General features: G+C 38.2%; 2 protein-coding genes across 3 annotated transcripts; both read right to left on the bottom strand.

Moving 5' to 3' along the window:
• Positions 1-1,383: 1,383 nt before the first annotated feature.
• LOC128236491 (protein CEPU-1-like) lies at positions 1,384-3,745 on the bottom strand. The gene is made up of 2 exons (XM_052951376.1): positions 3,591-3,745; positions 1,384-2,694 (listed from the first exon to the last, which is right to left on the bottom strand). Exons 1-2 carry the CDS (start codon positions 3,637-3,639, stop codon positions 1,781-1,783), a joined length of 963 nt encoding a protein of 320 aa, XP_052807336.1. The 5' UTR covers positions 3,640-3,745; the 3' UTR covers positions 1,384-1,780.
• A 3,819-nt stretch (positions 3,746-7,564) lies between these two features.
• LOC128236536 (opioid-binding protein/cell adhesion molecule-like) lies at positions 7,565-10,104 on the bottom strand. 2 transcript variants are annotated; one of them, XM_052951453.1, is made up of 2 exons: positions 9,976-10,104; positions 7,565-8,742 (listed from the first exon to the last, which is right to left on the bottom strand). In XM_052951453.1, exons 1-2 carry the CDS (start codon positions 10,010-10,012, stop codon positions 7,802-7,804), a joined length of 978 nt encoding a protein of 325 aa, XP_052807413.1. In that variant the 5' UTR covers positions 10,013-10,104; the 3' UTR covers positions 7,565-7,801. The 2 variants fall into 2 exon arrangements, with proteins under 2 accessions (XP_052807413.1, XP_052807414.1); XM_052951454.1 differs by lacking the exon at positions 9,976-10,104 and adding an exon at positions 9,229-9,252.
• Between the last annotated feature and the right edge of the window lie 3,721 nt (positions 10,105-13,825).

The raw sequence follows: 13,825 nt of genomic DNA, 5'->3' as shown, positions 1-13,825 counted from the left end.
TGTGTCTCTGGTACCCGTTTGGCCAAACATGTGTCTCTGGTACCCGTTTAGCATAACACGTGTCTCTGGTACCCGTTTGGCCATACATGTGTCTCTGGTACCCGTTTGGCCATACATGTGTCTCTGGTACCCGTTTGGCATTACATGTGTCTCTGGTACCCGTTTGGCCATACATGTGTCTCTGGTACCAGTTTGGCATAACACGTGTCTCTGGTACCCGTTTGGCATAATATGTGTCTCTGGTACCCGTTTGGCATAACATGTGTCTCTGGTACCCGTTTGGCATAACATGTGTCTCTGGTACCCGTTTGGCCAAACATGTGTCTCTGGTACCCGTTTGGCCAAACATGTGTCTCTGGTACCCGTTTGGCATAACATGTATCTCTGGTACCCGTTTGGCATAACATGTATCTCTGGTAACCGTTTGGCATAACATGTGTCTCTGGTACCCGTTTGGCAAAACATGTGTCTCTGGTACTCGTTTGGCATAACAGTTATACCTGGTACCCGTTTGGCATAACATGTATCTCTGGTACCTGTTTGGCATAACCTGTATCTCTGGTACTCGTTTGGCGAAACTTAAGTCTATGGTACCCGTTTTGCCTCAATTGTTTCTCTGGTACCCGTTTGGCATAACCTGTATATCTGGTACCCGTTTGGCATAACATTCATCTCTGGTACCCGTTTGGCATAACATGTTTTTCTGGTACCCGTTTGGCATAACATGTATCTCTGGTACCCGTTTGGCATAGCATGTTTCTCTGGTACCCGTTTGGCATAACCTGTATCTCTGCTACCCGTTTGGCATAGCATGTTTCTCTGTTACCCGTTTGGCATAACATGCATCTCTGGGACCCGTTTGGCATAACATGCATCTCTGGTACCCGTTTGGCATAACATGTGTCTCTGCGGCCCGTTGGGCATAACATTCATCTCTGGTACCTGTTTGGTATGACATGTGTCTCTGGGACCCGTTGGGCATAAAGTGCATCTCTGGTACCCGTTTGGCATGACATGTGTCTCTGGGACCCGTTTGGTATAACATTCATCTCTGGTACCTGTTTGGCATAACATGTGTCTCTGGTTCCCGTTTGGCATAGCATGTTTCTCTGGTACCCGTTTTGCATAACATGTGTCTCTGGTACCCGTTTGGCATAGCATGTTTCTCTGGTACCCGTTTAGCATAACGTGTGTCTCTGGTACCCGTTTGGCATAACCTGTATCTCTGGTACCCGTTTGGCATAGCATGTTTCTCTGGTACACCTTTGGCATAACGCAATCGACACGAGGTTATTCAAACTCACGTATCAGCCGACTAACTAATATTTCTCTCATATACTAGTAATATAATGATGTGACTTTGATAAACACGAAACACCCTCATAAAAAAACATTTTTATTTAAAGGCTCTTACTTATTGACAGAAATGTTATCGGTTTAAAACTGATGATTTTTCGAATATACAAATTATTCTGATAGTACTGGGTCAAAAAACCAAAATGTTCATTTTACAACATCTCGTGAACAATAATCGAAAATAAAATACATTTTAAGGCATGTTTACTTTATTTTTGATCTTTAGTTAAAACGCTTATAATAAAACAGGCTAAGTGTCTCAATGGTCCTCAATCCTGAATGACTCCCTGACTTTTCCAAAGTTATGCAGTTAAGTTAGCGACATCAAATATATCTTAGTCCAGCTTTTGTAAATATTTCTAAAACGCGACCCATGTCAGTCATATTTTATCACATTTCCGTTGTTGGTGCTAGCTGGTGCAGGTTATTTGGATTCCTTAAGTTCTACGACCTCCACGGTTGCCCTTGCCTCGTGCCCCTCCCCTTCCGCCACGCATGTGAACGTTCCAAAGTCGTGAGCGGTAAAGGTACCCGGTTTGGTTTCCAGGGTGACGAACTTGGCCGGTACATGTGCACCTACGGGCTCCACGACAAACTTATATTTCCACGGTGTTGCTGTCACCTTTGTTCCACTGTTGTCAATCCAGTACGTGTCGTACAACGGTGCCCCTTGCGCGAAACACGATAATGTAAACACACCTCCTTTCATGACCTTAATGGTCTTTTCCATAACGTCAACTTCGACAGGAAACTTCACGGTAAGATTCATAGTATAGTCCTCGTTGTTTTTGACGGAATTTTCTCCACGGCACGTGTAGACGTCGGTAGCGTAACGCTTGACGTCACGCAGAACTAGTTTTCTTCCCGTGATGCCGGTTGCCTGTTTGTCGTCACCCCTTAACCACGTAATTCTCGGAACCGGCTCACCAGTAAACGCGCACGTGAGCTCCACCGTGCCGCCTTCATCGACGTTCACTACCGGTGAGCTTGTACCGCCAAAGTCTATCTTAGGAGCGACCAAGATTAGCAGCTGCACGTTAGACAGCAGTACTTTTTGGTCAGCCATGCACGTGTAATTTGCCGCGAATGTGTCCGTGGCGGACTTAATCAGAAGATTCCATTCCATTTTGGACATCTTGACGACCTCAATCTGGTTCACGTATTTGAGGACACGTAAACCGGAAGTGATGAAAGAGTCCTTTGATGAACTCCAGCGTACGGAAACGTTGTCGGGGTCCATATCGGAATCCAGGCTGCATGGCAGCAAAACTTCCACCCCGCGGCGGGCGGAGATTGTAACCTCTATGGGTTTGGCGTCGCTACCGGACAGTAGCAGAGCTGAAAGCGGATAATGACAAGATAAGCATCATATGAATAAGTAATTCGTAGTAGGAACAGTAATTGGTTGTATCACATACGAAAAACCCCAAGTTATCTGGTTATAAAAATGTTTTTCTTTGAATAAGTTTTTCCAGTTACATATTCAGTAACAGTAAGCATGAACAATACCTATATCCCTTGAATCGAATTATTTCTATTAAAAAGTCTACCAAACCAGTATAAATACACGATTACATCTGCAGGATCGCTTCAATCAGAGATGCTGTATAACCAGATAGTATTTTGTGTCTATAACTCTTACTTTACCTTCTGGTGATTATGTTACCAGCAATTTATCAGAAGTACACTCAACATTTAGATTGATGCTGTTTGATCTAATAAAACTTTGAAATGTTGTGAATGGGCGAGAAACAATAACTACTTTCTCCAAGGTCAAGGCCGGGTCGAACTCGTATGCCGGATGAAAGGAAAACGTAACACAAGCTTTGAATGAAAATAGGGCATTTATCAATTCCATAAAAATTAGACCCAATAGCATGTGCATTTTAACATTTCCCTAAATACATATCTGCGTGAACCAATCCGCCCATATAGGAAATATTATTATGTAAAAAGGGGTGAACCTGACAATACTAAACTAATGTTAAACTCATGTTTGAACAATGCTATAAATAATTTAATGTTAAAATACAATCTTATTTATGAATTGTTCAAGGTCAAGGTACTAGGTCTCAGGGTCGAACTCGTATGGATGAAGGGAAAACGTCATAGTGGATCTAACTAAGAAGCAATGCCAACAATTGTGTCGTATTTATAGAAAACTTTATTAGAACGAATATAACAGTTATCTTTAAATGCTAAAAGAATAAAAACAATTCAGCACAGTTTCTTACCAATGAGGAAAAATCCAGCCAACAAAACCCTCTCCATATTTATTCCCATATTTCTTGTTTCTAAGCCATCAGATCATTGTTGTGAATGAGTGATTGTTCGGAGTCCTTCTCACTCCAGGCAAATGACCTTTTCCGGGATACTTCACAACAACGCCACTTATGTTGTTGATATGCTCACTTAAGATGTTCTAATCATGATTTGCATATTGAACTTGGAAGGCACTTAAGCATTGCACTGCATAATCGTTTATGCAATACTGTCTACTCAACTATAATATATTTGACATTGATTGTGAATATCATGCCTTTTTTCTTTGTAATAGATATACACATATAAGGAATCAATATTTGTTAAATTGTTATGAATCTAGTGGTGATATGAATAGTTTTTATGTCCTATTATTCACAAATGACTTTAACACAATAAGAAAATTAGCAGAGTACATATTTCTTCTTAAGAAATGTATAAAGGAATAAGAATAATTATTCTTTTTGAACACATTTTCATCTCATGTATTATGACACAACTATAAGCATTACGTATGATGTTTATACTAGTTTGAAATATATTTTGGTCCGGTGGCCTTTATTTACAAAATAAATTCTTGACTTGACTTGACTTGACTATATTGTGATAGATTGCACCATACTGCAAAGTGTTTCCTTTGTTTTCGTCCTCACATTAACTCAAATATCGGAACGGTAACAAACGGAATTGACTTAACCGTTCATTAATTATCGTGTGGATAAATTACAACGCGTATAAATTTACACTTATAGTTATACCGCTCGCTTTTTATTAGACGTTGCCCATGACAACATTGCCAGTACAAAACAGTTACCTGCATCCCTTTAAATAATGTTTTTGTGCTGAAGCCCTCGTGTATAATTTCAATAACGTTGTGTCGTCACTTTATCAAGTGGTAGGATCTCAACGGTGCAATAACCAACTTGCGTACACATATCAATCACCTACAACTTAAAGTAAAAACTCGCTATGTCGAAGTCGTTGGGACCTCTAACATACGTCGAGGTAACAGACATTCGATATAACCGAAATATATAGAAAGTGTATAATTTAATCGAAAATCTTGCAAAAAGTTCGACATAACCAGGACATCGAGATAACAGAGTTCGACATAGCGAGTGTCGACTGTGTATGCACGCTTGTGTTTTTTAATTTATCCCTGTTCATTATCTAACCTTGTCCCCTCTCAATAGTTTATTTCTATGTTTTACACGTTTAATAATTTCAATATAAGAATGATAACCAGTAGGTTTGGCGTAACCGTTCATTAACTCATGGGTGGAGAAATTACAACCGTCATACTTCACGTGACTTTGCCTTTATAAAATAAGTAAATTATATATAGTCATCATTCGTTATTCCGTTATGTCTCATAAATGTCATGCATACCGCTACCGCTGGTTCGAACTCGCTTGGCTCGAATTGGATGTAAAGGACCGAATTCTATATATTGAAAGTAAGAATTCTCACTCGGCTCGAATTATCCGGGGCTCGATGTATTTTCGAAGGTCCCTGAGTGTTCGAGCCAACGGGGATCGACTTTACTATATAAATATCAAATGCAATGGAGGGTGATAGAATATTTTGTTCACCCCAAAAAAGCTAATGTCAACCGAGGCTATGGAAAGGTATTGAGGCAAAAATCACATCTTGCTTACTGACTTCTACATCCTGCATTCTGAGTTGTACATCTTGGTGTTTTACTTGTAACAGTACACCTTGCTTTCTTACTTGTACACCTTGCTTTCTTACTTGTTCATCCTGCTTTCTTACTTGTTCATCTTGCTTTCTTACTTGTACATCTTGCTTTCTTACTTGTACACCTTGCTTTCTTACTTGTTCATCTTGCTTTCTTACTTGTACACCTTGCTTTCTTACTTGTACACCTTGCTTTCTTACTTGTACATCTTGCTTTCTTACTTGTTCATCTTGCTTTCTTACTTGTACTATTGCTTTCTTACTTGTTCATCTTGTTTTCTTACTTGTACATATTGCTTTCTTACTTGTTCATCTTGCTTTCTTACTTGTACATATTGCTTTCTTACTTGAACATCGTTCATTCTTACTTGTTCATCCTGCTTTCTTACTTGATCATCGTTCATTCTTACTTGTTCATCCTGCTTTCTTACTTGTACATATTGCTTTCTTACTTGAACATCGTTCATTCTTACTTGTTCATCCTGCTTTCTTACTTGTACATATTGCTTTCTTACTTGTTCATCTTGCTTTCTTACTTGTACATCTTGCTTTCTTACTTGTGCATCTTGCTTTCTTACTTGTTCATCTTGCTTTCTTACTTGAACATCTTGCTTTCTTACTTGTACATCTTGCTTTCTTACTTGTTCATCTCGCTTTCTTACTTGTACATCTTGCTTTCTTACTTGAACATCGTGCATTCTTACTTGAACATCTTGCTTTCTTACTTGTACATATTGCTTTCTTACTTGTACATCTTGCTTTCTTACTTGTTCATATTGCTTTCTTACTTGTACATCTTGCTTTCTTACTTGTTCATCTTACGACTTCTTTTCAAAAAAATAGTTTGTCATTTCTGTGTCCAGGCGGCAATCGGGCGTATTCATCACTCCTTTGAAGGCTCTAGTTTTTAATGTTTAATATGTCACCCCTAATGAATGGGGGGAGACATATTGTTTTTGCCCTGTCCGTCCGTCAGTCATTCCGTACGTCACACTTGGTTTCTGCTCAATAACTTGAGAACGCTAACACACAGAAACTTCATACTTGGTATGCATGTTAGTCATGACCAGTAGATGAGACCTATGGATTTTGAGATTAAAGGGTCAAAGGTCAAGGTCACGGTGACCTTGAGGTGAAAACACGGTTTCCGTTTAATAACTTTAGAACACTTGTATCCAGGATATTCATACTTGGTATGCCAGTTGAACATGACTTGTTGATGACCTGTATTCACTTTTGGGATCAATAGGTAAGGTCTAGGTGACCTTAAGATGAAAAAAAATGTTTCCCGCTGAACAACTAAACAGCGCTTGAACAAGGAACTTAATACTTGGTATTCCAGTTGGTCATGACTAGTTGATGACACCTACTGATTTTGGAACCAGTTGATCAAAGGTCAATGTCGCAGTGACCTTGAGGGAAAAACAGTTTCAAATACTAACTAAAGAACACTCTTGAACCCAGGAACTTAATACTTGGTTTGCCAGTTGACCATGACTAGTAGATCATCCCTATTGATTTTGAGATCAGTAGGTCAAAGGCCAATATTGCGGTGAACTTTCGGTGAAAAAACGGTTTCCGCTGTAACTAAAGAATACTTACACCTAGAAACTTCATACTTAGTATGCCAGTTGGTCATGACTAGTTGATGACCCCTATTGATATTAGGATCAGAAGGTCAAAGGCCAAGGTCGTTGCATAGGTCGCAGTGACCGTGAGGTGAAAGAAAACGGTTTCCGTTCTACAACTAAAGAACGCTTGCACACAGGAACTTCATACTTGGTATGCCAGTTGGTCATGATTAGTAGATGACCCCTATTAATTTTAAGACCAGTAAGTCAAAGGTTGACCTTGAGATAAAATAACGGTTTCTGCTGATTAACTAAAGAAAGCTGGTGTCCAAGAACTTCATACTTGGTTTGTTAGTTGGTCTCGATCAGTAGATGACCCGTTTTGATGTTGAGGTCAGTAGGTCAAGGTCACAGTGACCTTTAAGTGAAAAACAATTTGTTGGTCAGCAGTCCATACGTATTTCTTTCCGCTCAATAACTTTAGACCGCTTGGACCCAGGATTTTCATTCTTTAAGCCCTGGAACTCATACATGGTTTGCAGATTGGTCATAACCAGTAGATGACCCATATATTTGTTCGATTCTAGTCCAAAAGTATAAAATTCATGTCCATCATTGATTAATTCTCACCTACGACCACACAATGGGGGAGACAAGCGCTTTTCAAAAAAAACAAAAACAATCTCTAGTTTACTAAAATATGATCACGAACAATTATCGAAATAACATGTTATTTTTTGAGACATGTTTACTTTATTTCTATTTTGCATTAAAACACTTTAATAGTGAAACAGTCTAAAGTGTCCTCAATCATGAAACTCCTTGACTTCCAAAATGATCTAGTTAAGCCATCGACTTCAAATTGACAACTACGTCTACTACGTTTCAGCTTTTTTTAATATCTTAATTGCAAGTCAGTTATATTTGATCACATTTTCATTCTTGGGGTTAGCTTTGGAATCCTTAAGTTCAACGACCTCCACGATTGCCCTGGCATCAGGTCCCTCCCCTTCCGCCACGCATGTGTACGTTCCGAAGTCGGAAGCGGTCAAGTTATACGTTGTACCCAAGGTAACGAATTTAGCCGGTACATGTGCACCTACGGGCTCCAAGTCAAATTTATATCTCCACATTGTTGCCGTCACCTTTGTTCCACTTTTGTCAATCCAGTACGTCTCGTGCAACGGTTCCCCTTGCGCGAAACACGATAATGTAAACATACCTCCAGTCGCGACCTCAATGGTCTTATCCATAACTTCAACTTCGACAGGAAACTTCACGGTAAGATTGATAGCATATTCCTCGTCTCTGACAGAATTTTCTCCACGGCACGTGTAGACGTCGGTAGCGTAACGCTTGACGTCACGCAGAACCAGTTTTCTTCCCGTGATGCCGGTTGCCTGTTTTTTGTCACCTCTTAACCACGTAATTCTCGGAACCGGCTCACCAGTAAACGCGCACGTGAGCTCCACCGAACCGCCTTCATCTACGCTCACTTCCGGTGAGCTTGTACTGCCATAGTCTATCTTAGGAGCGACCAAGATTAACAGCTGTACGTTAGACAGCAGTACTTTTTGGTCAGCCATGCACGTGTAATTTGCCGCGAATGTGTCCGTGACGGACTTAATCCGAAGATTCCATTCAATCGTGGACGTCTTGACGACCTCAATCTGGCTCACGTATTTGAGGACACGACTACCGGAAGTGAGGTAAGCCTCCCTGGATGATTTCCAACGTACTGATACCTTTTCAGGGTCCATACCATCAGCCAAACGGCACGGCAGAATGATGTCCTCCCCGCGCTGGACGCTACGTGTTACCAGGGTGTTGGCGTCGATGCAAGACTGTAGCAGACCTACAAATGGAAATCAGGAAAACATCATTTCAAAATTAACAAACAGCACAGAAATGTATAGTATTAATAAGAGTTGGTGTGTGTTTAAGATATAATGCATGGAGCAACTTTAAAAAGCATACAAGTACAAGTATATACAATTGCATTTTCAAAGCACCATGGTACCTAGTGAATTTTTATATCAAAACTTGCTGAAATGGATCCAACTCTTTATCTCGCTTCATATGTGGTTTAATTGAAAGGTTTTAAAAAATCCCTCAAATGTCTTTTTGATAGAAAATTGTTCATTTGAAATCCATCCTTCATTTTGAATAGAAACTAAAATGAAAGATCAATATTTCTCCTAATCGACCTATCAAATGTTTTAAGCCTTACGGGATGTCTAAGTTATGGTTAGATGATATGAAGTAAAATCTTAATTATTAAGAATGGGCGGAGTAAGCTTAGTTAAATCATAAAGATTTTACTTCAGATCATCTTACTGACTTTGAATTCAACCTCATTGGTTGCCCCACTGCCAACGCAAACTCCGACGCAGGGAGTATGTATCGGATGAACCTGAAAACACCCGCGAAAGTTTTGAAATTCTGAATTATTCAGCCAGTAGTACTTAATGAATCCCTATCTGCATTTTCTTTGGCTGAATGTGGGTTATATTCTAAGGATTTTTTTTCGTAAATTATTCATTACAGTTTTATTATAAAATTTGTTTCTTTTAATGTTCTTAAATTTTGAAATACTTCTTTCACTGATTTCATGATTTGATTATATGATTACAAATTATATTATTAATATTTGAATGGTGTTAATTTTACTAGTATAATGAATCTGTTCCTGGATGATTCTTATTTGAACAGAAATAGTTATGAAGTTTTAGCGTAACTCACTGTGTCTAACTCTTTTCGGTGAAATGGAGTATATTCTGTCATATATTTAAATATTTAAGAATAAAATATTAAAATATAAATCAGATCTTCTTATGAGGACTTACCATTGTTAGGAAAGTTTTACAATACTCAAAATCATATTGTTTTTTTACCTGATGGACTGTGAGGAAGTTCCTTTAAACTATTTTAAATTGATGAGCAAGCTACAGCGAATTTAGCAGCCAAAGTCGACGATTGTTGTTGTATTCATATTTTAAAATAAATAAATTAGAATGGATCATTTTAGTTATAACGTTTTTTACTTTATTTTTTAAATGTCAAAATAATATAAACATTTTTTTCATACCAACAATAAAATATCCAGCTAACCAACATATCTCCATATTTATCTCCACATTGCATCAGACCATTGTCTGTTTGAATTTCGTCCCGCCGCGGTTTAAGTGGCTTTTTCCGGAATGCGTCATTACAGTGTCTCTACAAGTATTTGGTACTTAGGATGTATGCATCACAAGCACCATGTCCCGGCAGAACACTTTCAAACATAATCTTGTTGTCACAGTTTTGTCATTTTTTTCATCTATACAATAATAACATATTAGAACCATGCCCAAGTCATCTACGAAAATCTTAAGGTTGGCTTCCGCAAATGCGTCAAAGTATTCCGACTTGCCGCTGGCCGATATTGACTCACAGTGGGCCCATGGTGAACCCCGAACAGTCAATACTGTCAACGGTGGCTCCCACCACTTGCACGATCCCCTCTCCGGCTCCAACATGAAGCGGAGGTCATGATTAGATATTAATGAGATTGGGTTCTTCCAAGCGAAATGTTTAGGTGTGTATGAGCTCCCGAGAACCTAATTTAAACAATTTACGTATTATAACCGTAGACAATGAAAACGAGTTCAAAATTACATCCCTGTCATTGTAAAGAGAGTTAATAGAACTGTAATATTGGAGGCTTATATGCAAGGTTACCTACTTCAACATGCCATACTAACTATTTCTAATGAAGATATACACAAAATGACACCGGTATAAGTATTCTTCAATAAACTCTTATTTATTATTTAGTGAAATAAATCTGAATTTCACAAACCAGATGTACAAGCTATACTCAGAAGCTCCTTGTTTCCAAAATAATTAATTCAGTTTTTTTGAATGACAATACAAGTAAAGAACAGTTTAAATGAATATGTATCATGTTCAATTTAATTTCATTCAGTAAAAAATAACATAAGTTGTATCACTTTAAATTATTTACAAAACCGAATGGTTCCTTTCCAGAAAATCAGATATTTGCAATACACACTAGAAAAAAAGTTCTTTAAAACCTATTTTACATTTGTCCATAACCATTTTCAATGTAAGCAGATGAAATGGATTGTGAACATAATGGATTGAATTTAATGCATCAGGACACATACGTTTACAAACAGCATGGTCTGTAACACAACTTAATTACAAACAGCACGGTCTGTACCACAACTTAATTACAAACAGCACGGTCTGTACCGCAACTGCATTACAAACAGCACGGTCTGTACCGCAACTGCATTACAAACAGCACGGTCTGTACCGCAACTGCATTACAAACAGCACGGTCTGTACCGCAACTGCATTACAAACAGCACGGTCTGTACCGCAACTGCATTACAAACAGCACGGTCTGTACCGCAACTGCATTACAAACAGCACGGTCTGTACCGCAACTGCATTACAAACAGCACGGTCTGTACCGCAACTGCATTACAAACAGCACGGTCTGTACCACAGCTGCATTACAAACAGCACGGTCTGTACCACAGCTGCATTACAAACAGCACGGTCTGTACCACAACTGCATTACAAACAGCACGGTCTGTACCACAACTGCATTACAAACAGCACGGTCTGTACCACAACTGCATTACAAACAGCACGGTCTGTACCACAACTGCATTACAAACAGCACGGTCTGTACCACAACTGCATTACAAACAGCACGGTCTGTACCACAACTGCATTACAAACAGCACGGTCTGTACCACAACTGCATTACAAACAGCACGGTCTGTACCACAACTGCATTACAAACAGCACGGTCTGTACCACAACTGCATTACAAACAGCACGGTCTGTAATACAACTGCATTACAAACAGCACGGTCTGTACCACAACTGCATTACAAACAGCACGGTCTGTACCACAACTGCATTACAAACAGCACGGTCTGTACCACAACTGCATTACAAACAGCACGGTCTGTGCCACAACTGCATTACAAACAGCACGGTCTGTACCACAACTGCATTACAAACAGCACGGCCTGTACCACAACTACATTACAAACAGCACGGTCTGGTTCAAAGTTCGTTTCTAGTTCTAAATGGTGCCGTTATTGGTCGCATTTTATTACTTTGCTTCTCCTTAAGGGGAGCCGGGCGCCCCCCCCCCCCCCCTCCCACCCCCGCAGGAGCCGCTAGTGTTACCGACACTGCATTAGGGTACAAAGGTGCGACTTGAAATTGAAAGTTTTGAAATCTAGGAAAGGCTTCTTAGACAAAGATAACGCAATACAAAATAAAACTCGATGCTACCGAACTGTCATTGCACACAAATGTTAGGTAAATCAAGTCATGATCATTTAAAGTTAACGTGAAAAAACTACCGGAATACCTGAATTGACTTTGACTGCAACTTTGACATGGTTTTGGTTAGAATAATGGATTAATGGGCAATAATTACCAATGCTTTAATATTGTAAAAAGGGGTTTGACCTGTGTATATCATTAAATCCCTCATGCTTGACTTACAAAAACAAATATTAAGTAAATTATTATTTAAAGATGAAGAACAAAATAAGAAGGTTGACCATTGCTGATTATTTATTAAAAAATAATTAAACAATGATTATTCCCATTTCAAATCATTTTATAAGCATACGTTTATCAATAAGTTGGCAAATAAGCCAAGTAGGAAATTGCATTGTTTCGTTTAGATAAATAAAAGAGTTTTATCAGTAAAATAACAGCAGTGTAAATTTCAAATTTTCATTTTTAAACATAGTAGTAAAAATAATAACTTGAAGAACTACTTTAAAGATCAATTGGAGTTACTTCCCTTCGATCAAAACTGATTACCTCAATTTTGAAACTACAAATAGCATAAAAAAGTAATAATTTAAAAGAAAAGAGAAAATTAAAAAAATGCATATCTCTAAAGAAAGATTGTTTTGATTATTTTTTGGAAATAAACATATCTTACCGTGTATTAGGGAAATTGAAATCCTATTTTTCTAACGTTTTTGAAGCAGAGTGCTAATCTCTTTGTGTTCGTACAAAAGCATAAAAACCGAATCTGGTACTGTATCATCTATTTCATATATTTTTAGACTGACTTTGTAATACAAACTTCCCGTAAAATTCACACAACAAAAAACTGACTAAAAAAGAAAAATACCACACACACGCCAAATGACATGTCAATAAACTAATTTGGATCTAGAGAACGAGTCGTCTTCAAGCGAATCAGAATGGCCCTTGGCAGTGAAAGAGATAAAATACCAACATGCTGGTGGAATCCGTTTTAATCCACTTTTAAACCACATTTGTATTTTAACACTTTTGACCTTTATTTGTTTCATTCATTTAATGGCGACCATTGTAATTCTGTCATATGTATTCATAAATTTGTTTTGCACAATTTGAAACATAAATGAAATAATCAAAGTTTATTGATCATTTTTTATAACATGTTTGAACTGAAACAGGAGTAAATAATAAACCACAAGCCCGCGTAGGAACTACAGTCTATGTCATCGGCGGTGAAAATTTTGCGTGCATGACTTTGCATATTTTTTTTTTAAATAAAAACGGTTATTCAAAGAGTAGTCGGCTTAATTGCTGAAAAAAACAACATGCGAACATAAATAAAATTTGATGTGTTTATCTAGTCCTCATAGCAAAATTTATATGAAGAATCCATAAAGAGAAGAAAAAAACATAAGTTTTGTTGGGTGAATCTCGTTAACGAAAGACGGACGGACAGACAAAGGCGTACCATTTTACGTCAAAGCTTATAACAGCGTATAAAAGGATAATAAAGTATAATCAGTATTTAAATAAACATACACTTTATCTGCATAATATGAACACGAAAAAAAATTACAGTTCTGGCAATACATCATTTGTCCTTTGATTTATCTTGGTTT

Source organism: Mya arenaria, chromosome 6 (genome assembly GCF_026914265.1).
Source record: "Mya arenaria isolate MELC-2E11 chromosome 6, ASM2691426v1".
In the NCBI taxonomy this organism is placed as follows: domain Eukaryota; kingdom Metazoa; phylum Mollusca; class Bivalvia; order Myida; family Myidae; genus Mya; species Mya arenaria.
Note: the sequence above shows the minus strand (reverse complement) of the source record. Positions and strands in the feature narration are given on the sequence as shown.

Bases quoted from the DNA above. Each gene is read 5' to 3' on its own strand.
- LOC128236491 (XM_052951376.1), bottom strand. From the start codon at position 3,639: ATGGGAATAAATATGGAGAGGGTTTTGTTGGCTGGATTTTTCCTCATT. The intron at 2,695-3,590 runs GTAAGAAACTGT...ATCCGCTTTCAG, and splicing joins GGCTGGATTTTTCCTCATTG to CTCTGCTACTGTCCGGTAGC.
- LOC128236536 (XM_052951453.1), bottom strand. From the start codon at position 10,012: ATGGAGATATGTTGGTTAGCTGGATATTTTATTGTTG. The intron at 8,743-9,975 runs GTATGAAAAAAA...TTCCATTTGTAG, and splicing joins AGCTGGATATTTTATTGTTG to GTCTGCTACAGTCTTGCATC.